General features: G+C 43.0%; 3 protein-coding genes across 10 annotated transcripts; 2 read left to right on the top strand and 1 right to left on the bottom strand.

Moving 5' to 3' along the window:
* Window positions 1–798: 798 nt before the first annotated feature.
* On the top strand, window positions 799–13,265 carry LOC129581919 (orexin receptor type 2-like). Of its 2 annotated transcripts, XM_055473219.1 has the most exons (5): window positions 799–1,283; window positions 2,994–3,094; window positions 10,368–10,580; window positions 11,239–11,489; window positions 12,673–13,265. In XM_055473219.1, exons 1-5 carry the CDS (start codon window positions 1,042–1,044, stop codon window positions 13,108–13,110), a joined length of 1,245 nt encoding a protein of 414 aa, XP_055329194.1. In that variant the 5' UTR covers window positions 799–1,041; the 3' UTR covers window positions 13,111–13,265. The 2 variants fall into 2 exon arrangements, with proteins under 2 accessions (XP_055329194.1, XP_055329195.1); XM_055473220.1 differs by lacking the exon at window positions 10,368–10,580.
* A 6,542-nt stretch (window positions 13,266–19,807) lies between these two features.
* On the bottom strand, window positions 19,808–21,565 carry LOC129581925 (peptidoglycan-recognition protein SC2-like). 2 transcript variants are annotated; one of them, XM_055473229.1, is made up of 6 exons: window positions 21,151–21,562; window positions 20,933–21,057; window positions 20,473–20,634; window positions 20,363–20,407; window positions 20,181–20,293; window positions 19,808–20,124 (listed from the first exon to the last, which is right to left on the bottom strand). In XM_055473229.1, the coding sequence occupies exons 1-6, from the start codon at window positions 21,390–21,392 to the stop codon at window positions 20,011–20,013; spliced, it is 801 nt and encodes a 266-aa protein (XP_055329204.1). In that variant the 5' UTR covers window positions 21,393–21,562; the 3' UTR covers window positions 19,808–20,010. The 2 variants fall into 2 exon arrangements, with proteins under 2 accessions (XP_055329204.1, XP_055329205.1); XM_055473230.1 differs by lacking the exon at window positions 20,363–20,407 and having other exon boundaries at window positions 21,151–21,565.
* A 230-nt stretch (window positions 21,566–21,795) lies between these two features.
* Window positions 21,796–26,334, top strand: LOC129581769 (receptor-like tyrosine-protein kinase kin-16). 6 transcript variants are annotated; one of them, XM_055472994.1, is made up of 12 exons: window positions 21,804–22,051; window positions 22,113–22,342; window positions 22,493–22,779; window positions 22,840–22,878; window positions 22,948–23,054; window positions 23,374–23,473; window positions 23,533–23,775; window positions 23,970–24,280; window positions 24,347–24,576; window positions 24,638–24,907; window positions 25,602–25,828; window positions 25,915–26,328. In XM_055472994.1, exons 2-10 carry the CDS (start codon window positions 22,122–22,124, stop codon window positions 24,858–24,860), a joined length of 1,761 nt encoding a protein of 586 aa, XP_055328969.1. In that variant the 5' UTR covers window positions 21,804–22,051; window positions 22,113–22,121; the 3' UTR covers window positions 24,861–24,907; window positions 25,602–25,828; window positions 25,915–26,328. The 6 variants fall into 6 exon arrangements, with proteins under 6 accessions (XP_055328972.1, XP_055328969.1, XP_055328971.1 ...); XM_055472997.1 differs by having other exon boundaries at window positions 21,796–21,890; window positions 24,638–25,828; window positions 25,915–26,334; XM_055472996.1 differs by having other exon boundaries at window positions 21,804–21,996; window positions 24,638–25,828; window positions 25,915–26,334.
* The last annotated feature ends 621 nt before the right edge of the window (window positions 26,335–26,955 follow it).

Here is a 26,955-nt window from a genome sequence, read left to right as displayed (position 1 = left end):
TTTACCGCATTACTATTCTTGTTTAAATGCGGTAACAAGATTATTTCCCGATAAATGCCACGGCAATACTGCAATATGTAGTAAGTACCTATTTGTAAAGACCAGCTCTTAATTTTCCCTTGTCATACGCCATTCAACATGTGTGGTTAAGCTCATTTTTATTACAAAAATCAATATGCGTGTAAATGGACACTGTTTTATCGATGTACATCTCAAATTTCTTAAGTCCATATTCTTATAAAATTGTGCGTAGCGGAGACTGACATGACTTCTTCGGTGTATCGTACACACACTTCCGCTGTATACATGTTTGTGCAATAGACGCTCCATTGATGCAAAAGCTTCCCTGCAGCCACGGCGTCAAGTGCGACTGGACGTCAACCACATTATCCAACAAACGTACGGAACCGGCATCGCAATGAACGCATAGTGCGCTGCCGTATACAAAACACGCACTGCTCCCTTTGCTGTACTTACATCGCTGCCACCGGGTTGAGTCGATTAAGGCATTTCCGGTCGGCTACAGTCTTTTCTAGCGTAATAAAAATCACGCCCCACCAGCATGTATACTGCGCATTTCACAAATAATTTACAGTGTACGTGTACGCGGAAATATGCCGATTGTATACCCACTCTGCTGTATGTTTGATACATCATTTCCCGTAGTATTTTACGGTAAGGCAAAAATCAGCGTGAATTGCAGCGCGCGTGCAATACAACCGGCATTTCCGCGTCCCGCTTTCCCCACTGATCGCCTAAAGCCAGCCAATAATCCCCGTTGCACAGTGCGCACGCATAGCCCGACCGGCATTTACGGCTCAACCTGATCTATGTGTGCGTCTATAACACGATGCGTCTCTTCCCCGGTTGCCTACGCCTGATCGGCTACAAATTCCCACAATGACCTGTAAATATTTATCCATGATTATGATGTTGCTGTTGGTGATTTGATTGGCCTTTTTGCCCTGACACACACACACACACACAGATATACACCGGGATCCGCGTGTGGTCCAAAGGGAAATCGGGGCGCCGACGGATATGGCGGCGCCGGTCAACGGAAGTATGATGGTTAATTTAACTAATGCCAGCACAACGCCGAATGATAATGAGACGGTGGAGCATTCAGGGGAGATGTACCCGCATTATTATCTCATTGCCAGTATTGCCACGGTCCTGTATGCCGGGATCTTTATTGTCGGGGTCATTGGGAATCTGTTGGTGTGCTACGTGGTGGCCGCCTATAAAGATATGCGGGATAATATCTTCCATATTTTCTTAGCGTAAGTGCCCCTTGCTGCATAATGTCTTTTATGTGGGGGAAGTGAATGTATGCGCATTTCATACGAACGGAAATATCCCGGATTTCAATGGAGATTTTGATAACACCCAATGGCATAAAATGCAGGCGCCGTTGTCCTGCTTTCTTACGGGAAAGTGTGGCCGGAAACACTGCTCAAACAATCCCCATAAATTATCTTACGAATGGATTTTCTTTGTAGTTAAGAAATTTTTAAATCTCAGGAATCACTATTACAACAGGTTTTTTTTGCCAATCTTCACTCTTTCAACTAAAAGATTAATATACTCTGTAGAAGCCTCTATCAGAGAATTTGCATAAGGAACTGGTTTATATTTTTAAAAAAAATCCGGCTTAGTAAAAACGTACTACGACATTACTAAAATTTTATTGCAAAAATTCTTTTAACAAATTTAATATTATAATAATGCAATAGAGATTTCGATTTCAATTAAATTATGGATGCAATGTTGAAGATCAAGCGCATACAATAAATTATTGACGGAGCATTTAATCGGTGTTGTGGCTATCATTGGGCCAACATTCCTTGCGGGCCAATTTTGCCGGTTTAGTTGTCGCGGTGGCTTTATTTATAAATACCACTCGTATCCCTTAATGAACCTAACTAGCTCAATCTTTTCACTTAAAGATGAGAGATCCTTCAAATTTGCCGGGCGCTCCTGTGCCAATCGGCCGGCATCCATCTATCACTAGTCGCGGCTTTATTTTTAGTTGTCATGTAGTCGAAAAAACACACTATCCTGCCTGTGTACAGAGGAGCGACAGCTAAGTTCCGCCATGCTGATTTCCACCGGCCAAAAGAATAGGCCCGGGTTGCATGTAGTGCATTAGGCGAAGAGAATACTCCAATGCCAAAGGGGTTATTCAATTATCAACGCCTTAAACTTAAAACATCCAGCACGGCAGCCATATAGCCAGGGCCGACCGGCTTTTCGAAATAACAGCAAATCACTTTTGTCACTTATGTTATTGCCTTTCAGTGTGAATTGACGCTATTTCAATGCCTGGCAAGGCAGCGAATTCCGGATGTGCTTTAACTGTTACTTTGTAGAAAATGTCGACATTTATCAGAATATTTATATAGAGAAATTGTCATTAAAAAATTTTAACCAACTTCCGATGAATATGCAGTCTTCCCTGCAAAAATAATTGTCATATTTATAAATGTGTTTTGTTGTAGCTAATGTGTTTTTAAACAATTTTTATGAATCAAAAAGTGAGAAGCTTTTTAAAAAAAATGTTTATTGCAGAGCAAACTGGGGATTGGCAATGTCATAGATAATTTCAATAATTTAATAACATAGAGCTGCTTAAAAAACCTTAAAGCTTAACTAAAAAACGAAAAATATTCCCATAACATTATTTTATTTTTAAGACGGTTCATCATTAGGTAAAATAAAAATGCCCATAAATCCATCATCCTGAACCGTTCTGCCGATTTTTTCCCGGCGGGCTTCGCGACTTCCCGAAACCCCGCTGCACCCGCCATTTGCGGGAAAGGTCAATGCTGCGGCTAATCAAAGTATTATGCGCTACGCGATATGATGAAGGGCCCATTTAATCCCCCCTTCCCGGCACACGCGACCTGCGGGCCCGGTTTTAAATCGCAGCGACATTTTCTGTCTGGTATATAACACTGATATGTTTTCTCCTCTTGTTGTTGCATGTGCAGAAATCTGAGCATCGCCGATCTGCTGGTGGTGGCCGTCTGCGTGCCCACGGCCATGGTGGATGTCTTCAGCGAGGAGATCTGGTATTTGGGCGAGGAGATGTGTAAGTGACGTACAATTTATACAGAATCTAACGGCGCACTGGTCGCCAAGATATACACTATACATTAGCGAATTTATGCCGGCTGCAATGTGCGTGTATATCTACGGGGGAATATAACGCGCGGTGCTCTTGAAATTGGAGAACATGGATAATGAGCGGGAAGTGCCTAATGATGTAGGACCTTCATCAGCCACCAGTGTGAATCGATATCACGCCGTGTCTTTTAAGCAACAGCAGCTGTAGCTTGTTATAACGCAAACCGCTTTTACCCTTACCGGAAGTGCAGGAGCAGATGGATAAAAATAAATTGAAAACAATGAAGAAAATCGCATCTACTTCATTATATGGCATTCTGTGGTGGAGTCCCCAGATTACCGTTACAGTAAATTTAACCTTTCGCTGCGTGCGATAAAGTATTGATTTGTTTGTTGGCGATGCTATATTGTCGTAAAATACCGCATGACGCCATAATCGTGGGGTGAAGAACGTTTCATCTTCGATTTCCGAGCCACAAATACACCTTTTCCGGCTACAATATAAAAAGAGTCAGCCAGTTTAAAAAAACATAAATAGTGAATGTGAACTATTGTTTTCCAAAATTGTGAAATAAAAAAAAATGTTTTGTAATACCGTATTTATTACAATTAACACAATATAAAAATCATGTGTTGGTTTTAATATTTTTATTTTATTAAACATTTTGTTTAATAGTTGACCAGTCATAATTTGTGGTGCGTGATTGATGCGTAATAAATTAAAATAAATCATCCACGATTCTCTGGGAGAATTTTTATGGGGCGTATAATTCAGCGGATTTCAATTAGGGCGATATTGAGCGCATGACCTGTAATGCGTCTTTAAGAAAGCGCTTTCAAGTGGCAAAAGCCGGGCGCAATCTCATCGCTTTCGTCCCATCCCACCATAATTACCCGAGCCGCGGCCATATTTCCCCATTCAACGAAACGGGGAAATCGGATATATTTTTTTCTCTCCCGCATTACGTACATCACTTGCACACAAACATACTGACAATGGAGTCGAGAATGATGGACCGCGTGTCTACGCCTGACCGCTTGGCAATTGGACCGCCACATGCGTCATCTCTCCGCGCACACGGCAACTGCATTAGCCAGAGCGCGCGCGGCTGATTGTTCTCACGCTCTGTGTATGCTGGGAACCAGTGCCAAGTTAATCGGGTGCGCGCGCCATATGTGGTCAGGAGGAATGATAATTACAGCGGCAGGAGCAGAGCGCGGATTCCTTCCGTTTCCTGTCCTATGCAAGGTGCATATGAAGGATGTAGTTGCGTGCCGTGGTGGTACCTTTCGGTGATATGTCGGTGTGGCTGCTGTATGTTGCCAAATGGTGATCACAGCGGTGACGTCAATTAGAGGGGCACTACTCACTCCGCCTTACAGGGACACTCGGGGCCGGCAGCGCACTGGCAGTCTGTGTGTTTTTCCGACTGAATTCGGCCGGAATCTCCATCAATTCGTTGCCCGTGCCCTCTGCGCAGGTTGGATGTGGCATTCAATGCCTGTCAGTTTGAGTGGCGCTCTGTGTGCGTAATTGCACTGCCAGCGTCCATTACATGCGCGCTTTTATACACCCCCGTAGCAGACGCGTTGGTGGGAATATTTTCTGCTTTTCCTATAAGCAGCACATGTATTTAATAATTAATCATTAATAAAATTTCAAAATTATTATTTGGTAATACAAATAAGAATAACAATAATAAAAATTATTCGATAAAATTAAAAATTAACAAATTGCAGCTATGTTTTCAAATTTTAATTCAGTTTTTAATAATTGTATTCTCTAGAGCGTAATATTGCTCGAACTATCAAAATAAAAATACGGAACAACCCACTAAATTTATCTGGCAATTTCTGTTTTTTAAAGTGGTTTTCTCCCTGTTTTCGCAACATTCTCCAATTCTTATCGGCTTCGTTCGTTACGCAATAATCCCATATTTAAAGGACCTAGAAAGTATCCAAAATCCTTTACTTCCGGTCACTTGTTCCGTGAGCCCAGCGTCTGACGAATCCCAAGGTTTATCCCTTTTTCACTCCCGATCGACCGGGTACGCGCGTGCACCAATTCTCCCCTCTTCTCCATAAATAATCCACCGAGTATCGTCTGCTCACGATCACAAGACCAAGACCAATTATCCGCCGGCAGAAGAGCACATCGTCCCCCCACTCGACACGTCCGAGTACTGGGTCGCTTCTCTATCCCTCTTCACGCGCCAGGCGATATAATATTGCATTATCCCTTTCCGTACTGTTCTTTCCCTTAATACCGACACACACGCGCACCGAGTGCCAATAAATACTTGATGGGCAATTTACGCCAGCGACTGACCAGCTGCTGGTAACAGGCGCGCCTATAATTGACCAACACCATCAGTGTGTATAGACATTCGGTAAATATTTACTCACACCAATCGTGTAGTGATACTTTTCGCCGTACATCTCACGCCAACACCGGGGTGGGCGCGTATTTATTGTGGGGTTAACGCAACAACTTCCTTCCTCCAGCTGGCTGTGCCGGGCCACCCCGGCCACCGTCGATCATTTCCGGCTAGCGGGCGGAAATGAGCCACTACTGATTATCCACTGTCGTGCCAACGTTAAGAAAACGGAGAAATCTCTGATATCGAGAAATGGCGATATATGCAACATATTGAGATGTGCCGGTGATGCGCTCGCTGCGAGGACAAAAGCGTCCGGCATGCTGACAATGGGTGTAACGATCGTGGCGGCTCGATAATCGATGCCACTTGAGCGTGATCGCCGCTGAAGTTTCTTAACAAATTTCTCTCAGTTTTTTTAGGAACACTAGAATTCGTTGTGATATATGTGACAATTTATTATGTTGCTTTTTGAAGGTGCCAGTTTCTGTTTGCTTTAACGGTTCAGATAAGTACTGGTTAAAAGAAATTTAAGTTTTCCAGTAATGTATTAATATTGTGCAATAATTTAATACATGTTTCATCATCTATTTAAAAAAATATTTACTTAACGAAATATGCTTTATCAGTTGAAATAAATATGTAAATATAAATGTAATTTTTTTCACTTGTAAGCCGACGCCATTTTACGATTGTTCCGGTTAAAGAGCAATGCACGCGCCCGCCCCATTCTTGGCCGGCGTTACTCCAGATCCAGGCGATGACGTGGTTTTCAAGGAAAATTTATTAAGATCGTGATAGTTTTGGCGGTTACGATAGACGGTTATTCTTCATCGTTGTGATGGGTTTATTGGAAATCGATCTTTAGTGTGGACACAAAAGTCATCAGTGAAAAGCTTAATGTCCATTTAAATACATTATAAATCGCGTAAAAATCGCTCGCCCTCTTTGCCAGTTCATTCGCCGTGGTATGACACACGTTTAAGTTTTCATTCGGTAAAGTGCGATATTATAATCGGCATTCTGGATTATTGTCAATCGAGGATAAATCGCATATTTGTTTCGCATTTGGCTTTGCAGATTATGTTTCCATAATCGTTTTTAATACTTATTCAGGCGTGTTTTGCCCTTGCCTAAATTTTATTTTCACTGATAATTGTTTCGTAATCTAAAAATATAAGACTGCAAATGTTATTGATTATTAAATCACGAATTTACCAAAACGTAATTGTCAGTGAACCCAAAAGCTAAAATTAATAAATAGGAGAACATTATTTTTGACCAATTATTTTTAATGTCGTGGTAGTTAGATAGTTCTTTAATAATTATACAGCCAGCAGACGTGAGAGTATTATAACAATCTTAATTATCCTGTGAATATTTGCCGTCTGCGTATTCGCTGGGTAATGGCTTCACGTAACAACACTCTCATTTATAACGCTGCCTCCACGTGTGTAACTCTCCATCATCCGCGGATCGTCTTCCAAGAAAAACAATCCATTAATCACTAGCATATCATTTCCCGTATCGTTGCCCCTACCGAATCACACACTGATGCGATATATCCACTGTATAACACAACGCATCGAACATAACGTTGCCCAACTAAATCATCTCGGCTGACACATTCTTCGGGGCGTTGTTTTCCGCCTGTTATTTCTAACATCGCACCCGCGTTCTTTTTTTTACGCAATCAGCGCTCGTGTAGGGCTGTAAAAGTGTAAATGAGGGGACATAAATCAACAACCGGCACATTGTCAGCCGCGAGTACGGATGTACGCGCGCGCGGTGATTGCCGGTTTGACACTTGCATGTAACTGCACTTCTGAAGCGATGACCTTCACCTTTTCTCCACGTGTGCCGGGTGGTGAAAGGGCTATTGATTGTTGTCTGCGTCATGGCGTTTTTGTAATGTCGAGAATATACAAAAAAGGGATTAGTTTTGCCGGTTCGATGGAAACGTGATTTGAAAGCGTCGAAAATGATGCTCTTATCATAATTACACCCGTTGAATAATGGTGTAATTCGGGATAAATGTGCGCCGCATTTGAGTAATGTAACAATGATGTCGCATTTCCGTTACCAGGGACGCGGTCAGAAAAACTGCGGCGACCTTGAGATATTCTTAGAAAAAGCTTTTAATGCACACTATTAACATGCTAAGAAAACTGTAAACTTTGATTACATGAAACCGGAAAACGCCGACTTCGTTTCCGAGTATTGATAAATTAGCTTCTCCGGTTTGTAAATAAGACCTAGTATGTATTTGTGATTTTTCATCGAGTTCTTTAAGTAAATGTAAGAATGCCTAACAAATAATGTTTGACGAATTTTACATATTCCGTATTTTCACCCATTCCGTTTGCAGTTTTGCTTTAGTTGTCTTTACCTTTCCAACTATCTTATAAATTCAGTTTAAATAATTTTTAATATTTTCTTGGATTGTTAACGACAAAAGGCAAAAGGCTTGAGCTGGAGGTTGGGAAAAAATGTTACATAAACGGTAGACGTAATCTTTTTCTTATGCCGCAGTTTTTTTGGCATCATTTCTTTTGGCTACAGCGATTACACATTGAGCATTAAATAACCGTCTCCCATCCCATTCTGCCATGGACATTACACACACGCGCAATGGATATTCATCATTATTTCTTCAATGGGCTCCTCGACAAAATTTATGGTGTGGAACGAAAAGAAAATGTCTATGCAAATCGCTGCCGATCAAAGTGCGCGCAGCCCGCAGAGCCGTATGCAGTGCGCGCGTTGTTTTTCGGATATGGAGAAAAATCCTGTCTATCCCAGGAGGCACATCAGGCATCATGGGCGCTGATCTGCGCATTCATGTTCAGCCTATCCAGGGGCAATCAACTCATATTTACGTTGTCGGCTGAGTTGCACAGCCAGCGGGATGCAATCAATGCTCGCACCCGCGCTCCGATCATTACGCGATCACGAGCGTTAACAACAACCCTTCTAAAACACCAGATGCGTGACCTTTACATTTTTTAGTAAATCCTCATAATTTTTCCGTGATAGAGAACAAACTACAAAAGTAAAATTTAATTTACGATTGATATTTGTTTCGCAAATTAATATTTACACTAAAATGGTGACCTTTCTGTTATACAGATATAAGAAAAACTCACTTGCAAAATGTGGTAAATTTCAAGCGAGATATTTTTTGGAAACATTGTGAGGAAAGCGGGACATTCAGCCCCGTTTGTAAAGAACAAAGCGCCAGCCGGAAGTGCAGATGGAGTGTTGTGCTCTTTGGCCAGAGAATGGTTGTATCTGCCGTGGCGGCGGACTATTCTTGATCCGACAATCGGTGAAGGATAGCCAACAGGAAGCGCATGGCTATGGCCTTATCGTCGGCCAGCATCTTTCTCCTCTACGCCCTCACTCTCGGGGCACAACTACACCGGCATAATCGGGCACTGCTCACAGCGTCCCCGGAGAGTCTTCATTCTTCGTGGCTGCATATATAAATTTAGCCCAAACATTCGAGGCTTGGATTCCTGGTGCGGTCATGCGTGGAAGATCTCTTTCCATGGCTATGTGCTGATTTACAAAACAGATTGCGCCAATCATCGCATAATTGCGCGGTCTCCCGTCCTCAAAAAACTTGCCAAAAAAATGGAAAAATCAATGCTGTTCAATTTTGCTTTAAAAAATTATCACGTAATAGCTAAAGAAATATACAGATTATTAGCCATATGCCAAATCAATATTTTTAAAAAAGTGTTTTAAAAAAGTTAATGTACTTTTTAATACTAGAATAGTGAGAAAATTTTACGGAATGGGCTATAGCGTAATATAATTAAGCCGGAAATAAGATTTCCATTGTCGCCATTAAAGATAGTCCGTAATTCAGGATTTCGGAACGGCGATATTTTTAACCGTTGACAATTTGAAAAGATGCCATAAACTTAGCGAAATGTGCGTCAATCACAGAGCCGTATTAAAGGATTTGTTATTTCGGCTAGCACGCAAGGGCAACGAGCACATGTTAGAAACCAATCAGAATCTCGCGTGACAACATCCAATAACAACTTATCGGTGTGTGGGTATACGTATACCAACGGATGCGATATCGACACTTTTTACGTCGTATGTATAATGGTGTCACTACGCTTTAAAGCTACAGATTTCAGTGTATTTTGTGCGCGCTGTAACCTGCAATCTAAATGTGCAGTACAGAGTATTGTTTCTGTACACACACAATGCAAGCATGCAATTTGGTGGGATTATGCTTAACTGCAAAAGCTATACATGTACCGTAAATCTAAGTCAGTAGTGAAGTGTGACAACTACAGTATATCATAAGTACGTATTTGTACCTACGTATAAGTACCTACAGTAAATTATCATAAGTACGTATATAGTCTATATCATCAGTACGTATCAAACGTATTTGTATAAAATTTTATACAAATACGTTTGATTGATTGCCAGTTTTCCCACCTCCAAAATTATATGTGATCTATCTGGCAAAAGTTATCGAAGCAACAAAAGCGCATTTGAGCGACGCTACTTAAAAACGCTGGGGTAATCATACGTTAAGAAATTTGATGTTTGTATACCGTTAAAAAATTCTATTAATTTGCTGGTTGCGCACAGATATGTAGACCGTAGTTAGTGCGTCCCAGATTCGGAGCAATTTCCTGCTGCTGTTTACTTCTCGACACGACATTAATTAGCCAGTCACCGGCGACCGCGTTAACCCCCGTTTGTACACGCGTGCACACAGCTCATTAAGCCAATAAGCGGCGCTATTAGAGCCGCCGCCCGGTTCGCTGTTGATGATTATTATGTTTATATACACAGTGAATAATATGATTATGTGGACATATCATATAGGCCGTGCCGTCCCTTTTTTGGAATACTCCGTCACTCATCTGTCAGTACTGACGATTCTGGCCATCAGTTTCGAGCGCTTCCTGGCCATCATCTATCCGCTGAAGGCCCAGTATCTGGCCAGCCGCAATCGCAGTCAGGCCATGATTATTGTCATATGGGGCGTGGCCTTCGTCACCAGTATCCCCTTTGCGCTCATACCCACATACTCTTCAGGTATGTACTGCGGTTGCTTATGCGGCAGTCATGGACGTGTTTCTGTCTTACTTGTCGACCAATCGCGTCAATCATCGTCATACATCAGTTTCCGCCATGGACCTCTGCCAACCGTATTGAGTAATGGCTAATGGTCTTTGTTAAGAAAACATTCTGACAGAGTTTTGAAACGCGGTTTAATGTTCTTGATGAATGGTATAATACCAAACTGTACTCGTTTATCCGGCTATACAGCACCGTGCCGCTCATAGCGTACAAATTTCCTTCAAGTACAGGGTTAGGGTACAGTAACTGTCTGTAAGTACTGTAAAAAAACCAAACAGAACTTGTAAGAACTTAAGCGCTCATGCGCCTACAAACGCTTTTTAGAAAAGGATATATGCCTCGAATATTCCTTTACATCATACAGATACCGGCATTTGCAGAACCATAAGCACGCAAAGAATTTAAAATATATGATTAGTTTTAAAAATTTATCGGATATAAAATACATATTTCAAAATGCTCGCTCGAACAGCGTTTTACAAAAATAATTTATTATGAGCACTATCCTTTCTGGAAAGTTACGGACGGTTGTTTAAATGCTTGGACTAATCACCGCGCAGTAATATCTGCTCACTATACTGAGAAGGAACAATGACCTCTGGTTTTTTTACAGTAAACCACAGTCGTTTTGACCACTTGGTGCCGTCCTGTGCACAACCGATCGACACCAAACTGAAGGAAGCCTACATGATCCTGGTGGTGGTGGTGTTCTTCGTCATCCCTTTTTTCATCTTACTCGTCCTGTACGCTTTCATCAGCCACCACCTGATAAGGGACTCCTACAAGACCCTCGGCGTCACCACGGACTCCTTGGCGACGAATATGCGGGCGCGGAAGCAGGTCGTGATCATGTTGGCAACGGTGGTAAGTTGAAGAAACGGTGCTTCTTCGGCTGAGCCAGCGGAGAGCTTGAGTAATGGTCGGAATGCTGGGGTGGGGTAATTCCGGGTGGCGAAGAGTAATTGCAACTCTGCCGGTTGTTTTTGAGTAGATGGAGCGCCACTGCTGATGGCGTTGGGCAGATTAGGGAGTTTATGTTGGGACGATGCGCACGAGTCATTTTTCTTTCAAGGAACCGACGCGGCCGTGGCGGTCGGTAATTGGGCATAATTATGTTGTGCACAAGGCGGCTGCTTGTCGTCCATCTGACATAAATCATGAATAATGAAGATGCCGGGACGATGTTATCAGGAGACGCCAATGACGAATTCATCGTGCGAATCTGGCGGCCGTTTATAACGATTTGCACAGACTAGTTTTTGTGGAACAGCGACAGTTCTTTTACGCTTCCTCCAATTCAACAGCGTATATGAAATCACGGCAGAATGCTTACCGACGTTCGTTGTTCTGTTGCCGAGGACCCTATGTACGATCGTCCTCCAATCTATTCAGCGTTCTTTTTTTGCGTCCGACTCGGATACTTAAGTATTTCTAAATCATCAGAAATTATGAAGGCAACATGTTCTTTTATTATACGAGTTCTTTTCTTCGTTGAACAGTAGCGGCTCGATCAAACTGCACAGGAGACTTTTGTGTATGAGAAATCAGCACTAACTCGTAAAGTGTGACTGTTCGTGCATGCGAACGCATGAGCATGCACTCGCTGCATATGCCGTTTTCCGTGGTGCAACTTGGGCCGCTACAGTTCACACAAATGTACTCTGTACAACAGATTTAATAATGACAGCCAAGGCAAAATTTTGGCGCGGCACGTAACACGTTAAAATACGAAGTACATATTAATAACTTAGAACTTTATTATTAGCAAAGGAAAAGCCGTAAAACGGGTACAGAATACAAAAATACATACTTTAGGTTTAGCGATGATGGGCAAGACTAGCAGCGGGAAGAAATTTATTGCACATGCAGCAGTGCCGGGATGCAATACGAATACAATACTCTGTCATAGCAGCAATAAACCGGTCAGCGCAGTTAACGTCTGGCACAGCGTTAGCCATCAGCTGAATTTCACTTTTGGTCAGTCTTCATAACCGGTTAGCGTGCAGTAAGATCGGTGTCATCTAAAACGTTTCACTTTTCTATCCAGGTTGGAGCATTCTTCGTCTGCCTACTGCCATTCCGCATCTTGTCCGTCTGGACCATCTACGCCGACACAAAATGGTACGAGGCCCTGGGCGCACCCAGCTGGTTTACACTGCTGTACTTCGCCCGCATCATGCTGTACATGAACAGCGCCTGCAATCCGGTGGTCCTCTACTTTATGTCCACGAAATTCCGCACCAAGTTCCAGCATGCCCTGTGCTGCCGGCCGCTGCCGGCGTCCAACCGGGATAACATCAGTCGGAGCGGCACCTTTCGCTACAGCGTCCGCACCGACTACAGCGGCAGTCTAAAACGGCCGGACTGCGGGACGCAGTACACGTTCACCTCGTCAAGCTCATTGAACAGACGCTCACCCATGAGCAACGGCAACGGTAACGCCTCGGTGACGCTGACGCCGATCGAAGAGCTTCCCATGCTATAAGCAGTTTTCTGTTTCTTGTCAAACCCGGGTGATGGTGTCACAGATGGAAAATTAAGTAGTGTGTAAATTAACCCGCAATGGAAATTCATTTCACTTGTTGTACATAATGCCGACTGTGATTGGGTACTGTTCATGCCGAATGTGCGTAAAGTCAATGAAACCCTCAGTAATAATAATGCAAATCCGAACTTATGTTAAGCTCTTTCGGTATTACAGTTTACTACTGATTTCCAATGTTGTTTCCAATTTACTACTGATTTCCAACAGCACAGATACCCGTGCAGTACTCATATCTTACCGCAGCCCTATGATACTGGTGCTACTGCTCACTCGTGCAACTAGCAGGTTATTGCTCGTAATACAGCAGTTTCTGTATTTCAACGTTACGGGTTTTCAGCGATTTAGGCTCCATAGTATAGGAAGCTGATCAGTTAAAAAAATAGCAAGAAAACGACTTTTGTGAATTTTCCGTGCGCGCAGTCAGTATTGTTACGAACTCGTCTTGTGCGTGCAGCCAACCCCCTCGTGTACCGGTTCATGCTGCCGTAATACTGTAAGCTACTGTTAATGTTTCACTGTTAATTTACTGTAAAACTGTTAATGCTTTCCGTTTGAACATCAAATCTGCGGTAGTTTAATTCAAAATACTTGAAAAAGCCAGCAGCAAGAAATAAATGCTGCATCGTTGAACCGATCCCTTGCCATTACATTCAGCTTTGCAACATGAATACCGTTTTAGGTATTAAACGGAAGTCAACAGAATGCCCGGCTGCTTATATGTTACATTTTCCATAATTTGGTGGGAAATTAGCACGAAATCAACCAACTCATTTACTTATTTTCCGAGAAATGAGGGAGTGTTCGCTTGCGCCAAATTTCGGCGGAATCACAACAGCAGTACGCTTTGTCGCACCCTAATAGTAAATGAATTCGATAATTACGGCGGAATAACGCCGTAAAATTAACTGCCTATTGCAGAACGCTGATGCACGAGTAATTATCTCTCAGATATTATCATTTGAGCGCTTTAGAGTATAGATTCGAGGGCATTGCATCTTTTACATAAACCGAGGAAAAAAGGTAGTCAGCTCTCTTTATGCACTTGCAATATATCGGAGAGCTTTTTGTCCGTCGGACGACAAGAGTGGTAAGCAAAGAGGCCCTTGGATGCTAGAAATCAGCATTAAGAGCGGAGTTTCGCCGAATTTCTTTAAATAGACATCATCGAGTTACGGTATTTACTCGAAGCTAATTTTATCCGTTTTCATCACCCCCTGCAATTTTTATGACGGTTTTCGGAAACTATCGTAACCATTCCGCGCAGCTTTGGCAGGAAGCTTTTAACCTAATTACGTTACGAAACAAAAATGGAAATTCAAAAGAGCAGCAGCCTGTTTTGAGTGGCCAAATACTCATCGAACACAGAATTTCCAGTTTTGAAGGAAAGTCTCCGTTTTCAAGCCCAAAGTTCTAGGATCTCTGGTTTACAAGAGGTTTTTCAGTTCACAATCATGAATACCGTGGCGAATAACAGTACTATTTTCACACTATATTATACTGAATCATGCGGTCCGGCTGTCAATCCGTTGACCTGGTCCTTTGATGGTATCCTGTTGGTCTGCATTATTGCCGCCATTTTTGCACTGAATGGAACTGTACTGATATTTTATCTTCTTAACTTTGGCATGGTCCGAAATTTTCATATATATGTCTTTGCCCTTCATTACGCCAATTTCCAATATGCAGTGGCATTTGGACCGTTGGAAATCTACAACAATATATTTCCGCATTGGTGCTGGGGTCCAAATTGGTGTATGTTTCGTATCTACAGGGGTGCTACGCCAAGTTCGGGCACTTTTTTCCGAAATCTACCACAGGTCACCCATCACAATTGACTGAATCATTACAATTTTATAGTATTGCCGTATGTGTCTACCATCTTTTGGATTATCGTTCCTTACGCTAAGAGCGTGTTTCGAATTGCAGTGCGTCCGAAACTAGAGCAGACCAGTTTTAGAATACTGTTGGACCCATGTACCGTGAGAGTCTTCCTCCGAATTATAATTTGTTTAAAAATTCCGTTGACATTTTTATCCAAAATACATAAGTCTGACGTGTTCGCCATTTAAGGCTCTTGCGAAATGTATCTCAGATCGTTCGATTACAACCTAATTTACGTGACCTTTGCGATGTAACTGTGGGCATAGTAAAAGTGGAGAGTGACCCTTTGTGCACGCTTGCCCTGCAACCCAGTGAAGTTTTCGACGACTGTTTTTTGTAAAATCTCATCTCTAGGATACTGAGGGATAGTTTAAATGCTTCAATCCACCCACTTTGCCAGAGACAAGCTGGTCTAGCAAACTCAAACGGCAACCATAACTTTTTTTTCCCAGTCGCTTTGTTAGCTTTTGCCTCCAATTATCTGGCGCTTTCCTCTCCCCACCTCAGCAGTAGATATGCATTAAAACGTTAAAATCGTTTAATGTGGACCACGTTCCACCCACGAAATATGTCAGCTCGAAGTTACTTAAGTCTCTGTGCTAGGCAACCCCATCCTTCGTTAGGTACGTTACAACATATAAGTCTATGGGAGATACAAGTTGTGTCGAGGTAATCTCGATCACCGATGACGCGAGATTCTTTTCCTAACCCAAAAAAGACACCGTTGGACCACTCAAACGTTTCCAGAAAATGGCGTGCAAAAATATTGTTTGGGGAATTTTAATTATAAAGGCTGTAATAACCATCCCTAAAACGCCCACTGCTCCTCCCCGTTATTAAGCGCCCAACTCGTTACTGACAGACTCAACGGATCCAATTTTGGTATCATTAAATTTGCCATGAAAAGTTCCACTAGAAAAGTGCAAAACAGAAAACTAAAAGACCAACTGGAATACTGTAGGATTTATTTTATCCAACTGCCCGAACTTGGCGTAGCACCCCTGTATATCGGGAATACCACGGCGACATTCCAGTATTTAATCCATACAACGATCGCGGTTAGTCGCTGCTTCGCCGTGCTGTACCCAGTGCGGTATCGTGAACGCCACAGCACTCGAGTCGCTCTTGTTGTGTGTGGTCTGTGCTGGACAGCCTCCCAGTTAGTTGTGATTCCCGTGGCCCTTGTGGATGCGCTGATCTACCGACCACCGGAAACGATATTCGGCTGCATGATGAACTTCAGAACAGCGCCGAAACAACAGGCCTGGTTGTACTTCTATCAAGCTTTGACGTTCACCACCCAGTTTGTTGTGCTGGCTCAGTATCCGGTGGTCTTTTACATCCGCAGGAAGCGCTTGAGAAGACTTCGGCAAATGCGAAATGCCGGTACAATACCTTGTATTTTGTTTCGTGCATTACCTTATTTCACAGTTCATTTGACAGATTTAAGTACGACAGCCGGTAAAGCGTGCATGTTGCAGCACTCACCAGAACTAAAACAAACAGTTTGAGCGTACATGCATTTTCTGCATCCTTACTTGCTATAAAGTACTCCACCCCAATAATACTGCTACGTTATTGGGCTGTGCTTGTAGTATTATGTAGACAAGCACCGAATATTGCATATAAGGAGTTGTAATAAAACTCGTAGTGCGGCAATCTTACGTTTCAGTTGTCTACTGCCACTAACTTATCGAGCGTTTAAGATGTACTATGTGAAACGTTTCTGTTCTTAACAAATACTTGTATCTTTCTTATAAATTAAATAACCGTATGCGAAACTGTACCACACCACGCGGCGACTCAATCATAGCTCGTAAGGGCGTCAGCTTGGTACTAAGCTATTAGTAATCACAACACTTTAAAAAATCCTTCCGTCGACCTTTACAGGTGGTCAAATACAACCAGTCGACGCGTCATCATCACAGCCAGCGCAGACGGTTAATCAGCAGCCAAAGCCGGAAGCCAACACGTTTTTACTGCTGACGATTTTGACCGTCAGTGTTATCATCTGCTGGACACCTGCCAACATGTTTTTGCCTGTTTTGGCTACTATGCAGGATCACATCGTGATGTTTTGGGTTTTCACCCTAGCCGAACTGCAACCCGTTGTCGATCCCATAATCTTCAGCTTATCTTTACCGGATCTGCGGCAACTGATTTTTCTGCGACGTCACTGTTGAATCCTGCAGCTCGGTCACAGTTTATATTATTTTTGACACTGTACTATTTTTTCGATTTGTTAACGAGGTGCATTTGTTAACACTAGACCTCTTCGTTATTTCAGTGCACGCGTGATGGAGATATTGCACGAGTATAAAGGAGAGCAGTAGCCTCCGATCTGTTCGTTCCATAATGGAACGAACGCTTGCGAGCATAATGTTTTTCAGTCACTCCGTAAATGCAACGTAAAGTTATCAAATAACTCAGAATTATCGAAAATATTCACAGATCCATTATAATTTGGCGGTATGAAAAAAACGCTGAGTACAGTAATATCTTTACATAGTCACGGTATGATGCAATATGGCTTCGCTTTGATCTTTCTGTTTCTTACCGCTGCTGAGGACAGGAATCAAGTATTTCCCGATTCACAACGCTAGCTGCACGCACGCATTCATTAGTATGTGCATTGGCATAATTATGCAGGCAGTTGCCGCTTGTCGAAAACAATCTACACATGTGGCACGGTTTGTTTCGCCACGAAGATCGGTAAATTTCCAGTCCAACGTAACCTATGCAACCCAACGTAACCCAACGCAACCGCCACGCAACCCAACGTAACTGCACGCAACCCAACGCAACTGCATGCAACCCAACGTAACTGCATGCAACCCGACGCAACTGCATGCAACCCAACGTAACTGCACACAATCCTACGTAACTGCATGCAACCCGGCGCAACTGCACGCAACCAAACGCAACTGCATGCAACCCAACGCAATTGCACGCAACCCCACACAACTGCATGCAACCCAACGTAACTGCATGCAACCCGACGCAACTGCATGCAACCCAACGCAACTGCATGCAACCCGACGCAACTGCACGCAACCGAACGCTACTGCATGCAATCCAACGTAACTGCACGCAACCAAACGCAACTGCATGCAACCCAACGCAACTGCATGCAACCCAACGTAACTGCATGCAACCCGACGCAACTGCATGCAACCCAACGCAACTGCAGGCAACCCAACGCAACTGCAGGCAACCCAACGCAACTGCATGTAACCCAACGCAACTCCACGAAATGAAACGCAACGCAATGGCACGCAACCCAGCGCAACTCTACGTAATTTCATGTATCTTCATATAGTTGAATGCACCCCAACCTTACATACTACATGGAGGTAAATAATCAATGTAACACAAAGCAACCTAGCGTAACTAAACGCAGTACCATGCAGTTAAATGCATCTTGACGCAAGTCAGCATAGCTCACATGCTGCAAGAAATTTTTTTAGTAGAAAACTCTGGAATCTGTACGAAGTCACGTATTTGACGGAACTAACCTTTGAATGCCATTACAACATTTTTTAAAATTTTTTTAATTTCTCGGTCTTTTAGGGTTCTTAGGTTTCTTAGGTTTTTTCAGGTTTCTTAGGTTTCTTAGGTTTCTCTAATATCTTGGGGTTCTTAGGTTTCTGAGGTTTCCTAGATTGCTTAGAATTCCTAAAGTTTTGTTAGATTTCTCAAATTTTTTAAGTTTCTTAGGTTTTTTATGCTTTTAGGTTTTTTATTTTGCCTTTTGCTTTTTCTCAGTTTTTTTTGCGTGTTTAAATCCCTCGAAAGAATAGGTTTCAGAGTTTCATGCATTCAATTCCATCTGCGTTAAGTTGTTGAGCTGCGCTGGGTTGCATTGAGTTACGTTGAGTCGCATTGATAGCATTAACTTACGGTGAGCTAGGTCGAGTCACACTGAGTTACGTTGAGCTGCATTGAGTTACGTTGAGTTGCATGGAATTGCGTTCAGTTGCGCCAAGTTGCGTTAAATTGCATGAGGTTGCGTTAAGTTGCGTTGGGTTGCGTTAAGTTGCGTTGGGTTGCATGCGGCTGCGTTAGGTTGTGTTAAGTTCCGTTAAGTTTCATGCAGTTGCGTTAAGTTGCATACGGTTGCGCTGGGTTGCATGTTGCGTTGAGTTGCGTTGGGTTGCACTAAGTTGCGTTGGGTTGCGTTAAGTTGCGTTGGGCTGCGTTAAGTTGCGCCAATTAAGTAAGTTGGCAGGTTGCGTTGTTGCGTTCAGTTGCGTTGGGTTGCGTAAAGTTGCGTTGGGTTGCGTTAAGTTGCGTTAAGTTTCATGCAGTTGCGTTAAGTTGCGTTAAGTTGCATGCGGTTGCGTTAAGTTGCGTTAAGTTGCGTTGGGTTACGTTAAGTTGCGTTAAGTTTCATGCAGTTGCGTTAAGTTGCATACGGTTGCGCTGGGTTGCGTTAAGTTGCGTTGGGTTGCGTTGAGTCTCGTGTGGTTACGGTAACGAACAAAATAACCGCATTACGCGCGAAAACAAATCGTGCCATATCTACGAAAACAACCACCGCTCAGTAAAAGTACTGCAGATACTTTTACTGTCCGGATGTTGTAAAGGTTGCACGACAATAAGCTTAAGCATAAGGTCAACCGTTACCCTGCGCAGCAGTAGTTGATTTTTTTAGCCTGCGCGCATTATACCAGCTAGATATTTGCGAAGTACGTCACATTTACAAATGTCTTTGTATTTGACATAATCCTATTCCTATACCAAAATCTTTGCCAGGACTTGTTTGGGTCTTCATGCTGCCTTGTATCGAACTGATTGTTTTAAGTACTTCTAATCGTTGCCGATCTTTGCTGCCCGATCCGATAAAAATTAATACTAGTATACGTATGCGGGATATAATGCGGCGAATATCATCTACTGAAACAATGCACGGCGAACTATCATTGCAGCAAATATGCTGGTTTCGAAGATGTACTGCAGTTATCCCGACACACTCTCGCGGCTGACGACCGAAAGCAAGGAGATCATCTTCAATGTCACCCGGGAGAACTTGCTTTTCCTTCGATGCCTTGATTCTTCGTAATCGCAAAGAGTCTGTCAATAAAATCGTATTTAGTCAGTTTCAATATCTCCTGATGAAACGTGCATACCTTCATCCTTTCCGTTTGCAGATACTGCCACAACAGCGACAGAAGTACAAGAAAGAGCATGATTATCAGAACCACGCCAAAAACAATTCCCGCCACCACACCGTCAGAAAACCCTAAAACGACAAACAGTTTAAAGAAAGAGGCGGGCCAGCCTGGAGAAAATCCCAGGGGAAATTATGTACCGGGCTCTTCTGTGACTGGGAGCAAACTGTTTGTGTCGTTTAACGCTGAAACGATTTAATACACTGGATAATGATTACAAGGCTTTCCCCAGAACTCTCAAAATCCTTACGCTGCATGGTTTGCGGGTTGAGAATGTAGCTCTCAGTCATCTGGTGCATATTAATTATGACGTTATAGTTTGCCGGATCCAAATAGCCAGAAGATATGGCGCAGTTGAGCAGTCCGTTGGCCGCTAAAGCAGCGGCATACGTCAATTTTTTGTACCCTTCGCCTGCATCAGGATAATTAATGTAAATTATGTACAGATATGTTCATCAAGAGTTTGATCCAAAGCAATACTACAACAGTAACAACACACCATTACAAATTTCGAATGGCTTCACCCGTTGCAATCATCTCAAGCCGAATTTGATAGTTACGTATTCTAAAGTAACTGAATATATTCGTTTGGTTTGTCTACAAGAAAGGCTTGTCTACATGATCCTAAACCGCCGGACGTATCATGCTACTACTACACTTTTCTTTAGCCGCAGGAAACAGCCGAAACACAGCAGTAAAACGTTGCGTACCATACAGCGAAATGTTTTCGATGAAAGCGATCACTAGAGCATTCTGATCGTAATCACGATGGAATTGTGCCCTGCGGTCCCAGCCTCGTCCTTCGAATATACTACCGTCCATTCCAATCAGAAAACTGCAGTGCATGAAAGTATTCACCATCAGCAAAATGTATTAAGAAATGTATTTTCGATTAAAATGTTACTGAGCGACCAAACTGTAAAGTTACTTGTAGAAAATTTCGGGTACAAAGTTGGCAACCGTCTGTGCTGTCCATGACGAAGTATCCATGTGGAAATCGCGGATAGCGCTTACCACCATGCGACACATTCGGAAATCGTTGCAGGCTTCTCCGTAGGTATGCGTGTACACGATATACCGCACTGGATGGATCAAGTACGGTATACTAACGTTCATACTGGGAGCGCCCCATGCAGACCGTGCGGTGATGTTTATTCCAGTGCATTTCATTTTGTCACCTTCGCATAAGATAATTACTGTTTACAGCACCCTTACACAGTTACACTGTAGGTGTGCGCGTATTTCATGTCGGAAAAATGTTTGACGCATTAAATATTAAGCACTGATATTCTATCTTGAACGCCATATTCAACATCCGGTATGTATATCATAATTACCGGTTCCGCTTGCGCTTCGTCATTAATAAACCTCTAACTTGTTGGCTTAACAATCGAAACACATCCTAAAAGAGATACGATAGCGGACAGCGTAACATGAAGCAAAACATCGGCAAATTTTGCCATGTGTAAACATGGTCCATAAGGAATCGGTAAGACACAATGGCTTATCATCGGCTGACGCAATTTATATAGTCACGATAAACACAAAAAAGAAAAGAATATCAAAATTTGGCAGGAAGTGGAGGTGTATAACTCGATCTTGTTCAGTTCACCTCAAATCTACAAAATTTCGGTAGTGACCTTATCTGGGTTATTGTAATTTGAAGAGGTATACAAATTTTCTGCAGCTGCAATTGATTTCTGCGATTTCTGCGCTGCCTTTCTGTGGCTCTGTTATTGTGTAATTCATATTCAAGATTGGCGATGATCAATTGGTGACTATTTTTGCAAAGCCAAAAGCGGCAATCCTGTCTGTCAGTGACCCAACCGGTGCATTTTGCAGTTAATGCAAAAATATTTGTTTGTTTAAAGTGTTTTTCCCATATTGCAGTCTGCCGAAATGGACCAGTGCTCTGAGGTCAACATCATCGCGCGGTCGTCATGGGGCGCCCGTCCAGCACTGGAGGATAAAATGGCCAAACCTTCTTTTCCCGCTAGTTCCATTGTGTTTACGCATACAAACGGGAACTTCTGTTACAATCCACGGAACTGCTCTAAGATCACCCAGGAAATGCAGACACACGATGTGGATGTTAATAAATTTACTGATATTTCTTCTAAGTATGTCAGTATGCCAGAAAAGGAACCAATACTTATACAGTGTGCACTTTCACTGACACAACAGTCGCGTTATTAGTTCAGTTATACCGTAAAATAACAGTTATCATATTAGTTATACCGTAAAATTTTGATTGGCTTGTCTTGTTATAGCTTTTTAATCGGCTACGATGGATCGGTCCTCGAAGGTAGAGGCTGGACCTCCCCACCGGTTCTGAATCTACCTTACGAAACTTACAGCTATGAAATAGCGTTCATAGGGAAGTATCCGCCTTCTGGGGAATTTTTTACCAAAATGCCGTATAAAGCGGCCGTTGCTGCCAATGCGATTATTCAGTGCGCGAAATCCAAGGGGCTTCTCAATCAGAACTTTACCGTCACCACACATCGAATTAATCCCGTCATGCAGAATTATATCATGCAGCCCAGCTTGCTGTTATGTAAGTTTGCACTCTGCGCATCAAATCAAATTCAATTTCAAAGCTGTTCATTTTGTTAAGCGCCTCCCATTCAACCTTCCCACCCAAAAGAAGCTCAAGGTACGAATACTTCTATCTTGAAAAGTGGATCATCCCAACTACAATGAGCCGGTTTCTACCTGTTTGTAGCGTTCCGTGACGGCTTCATCGCAGGCACAGTACTGGCGCTGTTAATCGGACTGTTTCTGATCGTTTGCATCTACTGGAGAGGCAAACAGCAGCGGGAAAGACATAAAGTAATCCAACTCGCGTTCTGTATGACATGTACAAAGACCCAGACGATAAATACGTAGACAAGCGTTATGGTGTTAAATACACAAGAGCGTCTGGAAACCAAAAACCGTTTGTCTTAGTTTTGCAAACGGCATTTTGTCGCAGGACTGAAGCACAGTAGTTGAGACGTGAATTCGTGGCAAAATCTTTGTTGCTTTGCTAAATTTTTTGCTCCCGACTTATATGTACGCCAGCCATCTTGATCGTCTGAACGTTTCTGCCGCTCACAGATGGGATTTGCGAATGTTGTAACATTGTGGCGCATCTTCAGCAATTTTTTAGCACTTTTGCCGCGCTACCGACCATCGAAAGGAGCTCCTCAAGACAGTTCCAGTGGAAACCATCGATGGCTTCGTTATACCACGACATTCGATCGAGATAAGTAAGCGGAAGAGCAGTATGCTAGCAGTTGTCAGCTTCCACCGTCTTTGTGTAATTTAGGGGATGAACACTTGGGAAGCGGCCGTCACGGCCTCGTTTTCGTGGGGACGTTGCATTCAAAGTATCTGCGATCTGCCAGATCGTCATCCATGACACCGAGCTCGCATCTCGTGGCAGTGAAGATGTTGCGCTGCCTGTACCAAAAGGGTCAAGCAACACGTGAGTTCCTGTCAGAAATGGCTCTTATGATGAGTGTCGGGCGACATACAAACATCGTCAACTTAGAAGGCATCGTTTTACAAGGTACTTGTATAATGAAAATTTTTAGCGTAAATAAGTGACAAGAGTTAAGGCGAATAATCCGGTGAAGCAGAAAATTTAGAGTCGGAGTTAGAAAATTTCTACTCTGTAGTTACTGGCTTGAAGGTACTTGTCACTATCGTAATAAAATCACACAAGGAAGTTCCTCGGCCAAGGCAACGAAATGACCTTTTCAGGCAAACTCATGATTGTTATGGAATACTGCAAATACCTGTCCTTGGAATCGTATCTCCATACACTGAGGGCGAATCCGCTATATTTGCAAATGAACTCCCTAAATCTACATTTGATCGCGCCCGAAATCGCACACGAACTCGTCCATTTTGCCTACCAAATAAGCCGTGGTATGGAATTTCTCTCCAATAAGGGCATAGTACATCGGGACTTAGCGGCACGCAATGTGCTGCTGGATGAGAAGAAGATAGCAAAGATCGCCGATTTTGGTATGGCCAGAAACCAGCCTATCTATGCACTGGAGCGCGACAAAGTATATAACATGCCTTCTCTTCCGTTCTTGTGCAAAGCCAAAACTATTGATGAAGTTGTCATTTAGGTCCCCCTGCCAGTCCGTTGGCTAGCTCCCGAGTGCTTGCACCCCAATAGCGCCGTATTTTCTGCCGCAAGCGATGTGTGGTCTTTTGGAGTGGTGGTATGGGAAATTTTCACTCTGGGAGCAGAACCGTATCAAGAAGAATTCCCCTGCGGCATCATATATGACCAACTTCGGGCTTTTTTTCAACACGCCCACCGGTTAAAAATTCCAGAAAATTGCCCTGAGAAAATGTATATGATGTTGTTATTGCGAGTCATTGCAACTTTTAAACTGACGTTTATTCACCAACAGACGCCAAACTGTATGTGACTGCTGGAAAATTTTTCCCGAAGAACGCCCGCCGTTTGCCGTGATTCGCAGTCGCATGGAAGCGTTGGTGCCGGCTGCACAGAAAGATTCGTACATTATGTGTGATTCTGAATGTAGTGTGAACAAGCAGGAAAGGGAAACAGCTGTAGCGACCAATCAAGCAGACGCCCATGTTCTCTCTGCTGAAATGCCTTTTGTGGCATAACGTGGACCTTTTGGTGAATGAGAAGATCATCTTAATGGTGGCTGATGGTACTTACTACTGAGGACTATTACAGACTGTACCAGTTTGCTACATAAGTATATCTGTAACTTTGTGCTCAAACTTATCAGCATAGATTCTGCTTATCCTAAAACCGAGTGGTTACTAACTGGGATAGACATCAGGTGTACTCACTCGTCTCAGCGTATGCTTCCATACTCGGCGCTGCAGTAAGCCGATTCTTCGTAACTTCTCTGAAAATGCACTCACTCCCGTAATTGAATCCCTATAGCTCGAGAAATTTGATCTTACACCTCTTGGTAAAAGTCGATTGATTACTGAAAGTGCGGGTTATAACGGAGAGGCTCAGTTTAGACAAAAGTGATGTACCGTAAATATGGAATGATAAGCCCTGGGTCATAGTTGTTTGGAATATTGTAGATCTTTTCATAAAGTTGCGCTTTCGAATCAAACGAGTGCAACATTCACTTCGGCCTTCAGTCTTTCTTTAAGGAAAATGTGCCGGTACATGGTACCAAATTCGGGAACACGTACGAAAACTTTCGCTCTCGCACACTTACAACACATTTTTTTTCTTTGTTTTATTATGTTTTATACGAGTAGTCAAAACGTTTGTAATATACGTTGGCGTGAAACCGTACGAAGGTACGAAACCGTCTGCGCGCGCAACATCCGGTTTGACAGTTATGGGCGAAATAAAATTCACAGTTTAGGCGCACGTAGGTGTTCCAAACGTCTCATTATCAACCGATCCTCTTCAACTACGGTATCAGTCAGCCAAATAGCCGAGCCGCCGGCATGAACACCCAGGTGCTAATTGGACACTCAAACGGAAGCGGTGGAGTTATGGAGTGGAGTCCATACAGTGGACCTTTGCTCCACTGTATGGAGCGGTGCGCCTGTATCCACGCTGGAGCCGCTGGCTGTCGCGCAAAGAAAAGCTATTTGAGGTAGGGCCAACTATGCCGAAGGGTCCACCAGCGACCTGATGAATCAATACGAGATTGCGCCACTGTTTGAGCTATTGAAACACTAGGAAGCAACATGGTTGTACAAAATCCTGCACCGGAGAAGTTCCAAGTGCCCCGTTACATCAGCGAAATGATCGTCGTAAAGCAGCATGCCAAACCGTACAGCCTTTGAAGCGGAAACAGGACCTTCATCGAAGGACGGGGAAGGACAAGAATCGGGAAGTCCACGTTGGCGTGGAGGCTGAACAACGTTATCGTGGAGGCTGAACAACGCTAACCGAGGCTGGAAACGACATTTGTAGTAGCAATTCGCTTGCTGTTTTTCGTAATGCACTGAAGCATGTTACCATTACTTGATTGCCATCCTTTTCTTAGTACTTCCCTTTGATTAGTGGCTTTTTATCTAATTTCATTACGATGCCTCATGCCTGTTATTAAGCCAGGTTTAAATTCCCATGCTAGATTTCGATCCCAGCTTTTAATGGGTTACTTGCCTGCCGTACAATAAACAATAAACAAACCATTTCCAGAAATTTGTCAGCTTAGAATATTCCACAAATTCAGTTCATTGTTTCGCTCCAGAGCGAAACAACAATCGACTCATATTCTACACACTTACTAAGCCTTGTAATACTTTGCCGTGTATTAATAATTATCATCAAATAGTTTTTATGTACATATAACCAGTGCCGCTCTACAGTAGTATAGGCTACAGGCGTAGCTACGCCAGTAGCTTATACTACTGTAGAGCGGCACTGGTATATCATGGTTTGTTTCCTTGAAATACATAATTATTGGTTAATTAACAACCGTCGTAATAATGCTCTCGTCCAACTCAAATTTACAATGTTTTGAAAGGCCAGGGTCAAAAAGAGGGAGGAATTTCTGAAGCGAGGGAGGGAGGAATTTTGATATGGTCAAAAAGAGGGAGGAAATTTTTCGAAGTTCAAATGAAGTACTTAGTGACCTCGAACCCAGGTCTCCGATGTCGCCACCAAGATTTTCTCATTACTTGCACAGTATGAAGGTCTGAGTCGAACTGAAGTGCTCGGGGACCTCGAACCAGGGTCCCCGAGGTTGCCACCGAGATTTTCTCATCAAGATGG

The sequence above is a fragment of the Paramacrobiotus metropolitanus genome, unplaced genomic scaffold, assembly GCF_019649055.1.
Source record: "Paramacrobiotus metropolitanus isolate TYO unplaced genomic scaffold, Prichtersi_v1.0 Parri_scaffold0000006, whole genome shotgun sequence".
NCBI classification, from domain to species: Eukaryota; Metazoa; Tardigrada; class Eutardigrada; order Parachela; family Macrobiotidae; genus Paramacrobiotus; species Paramacrobiotus metropolitanus.
Note: the sequence above shows the minus strand (reverse complement) of the source record. Positions and strands in the feature narration are given on the sequence as shown.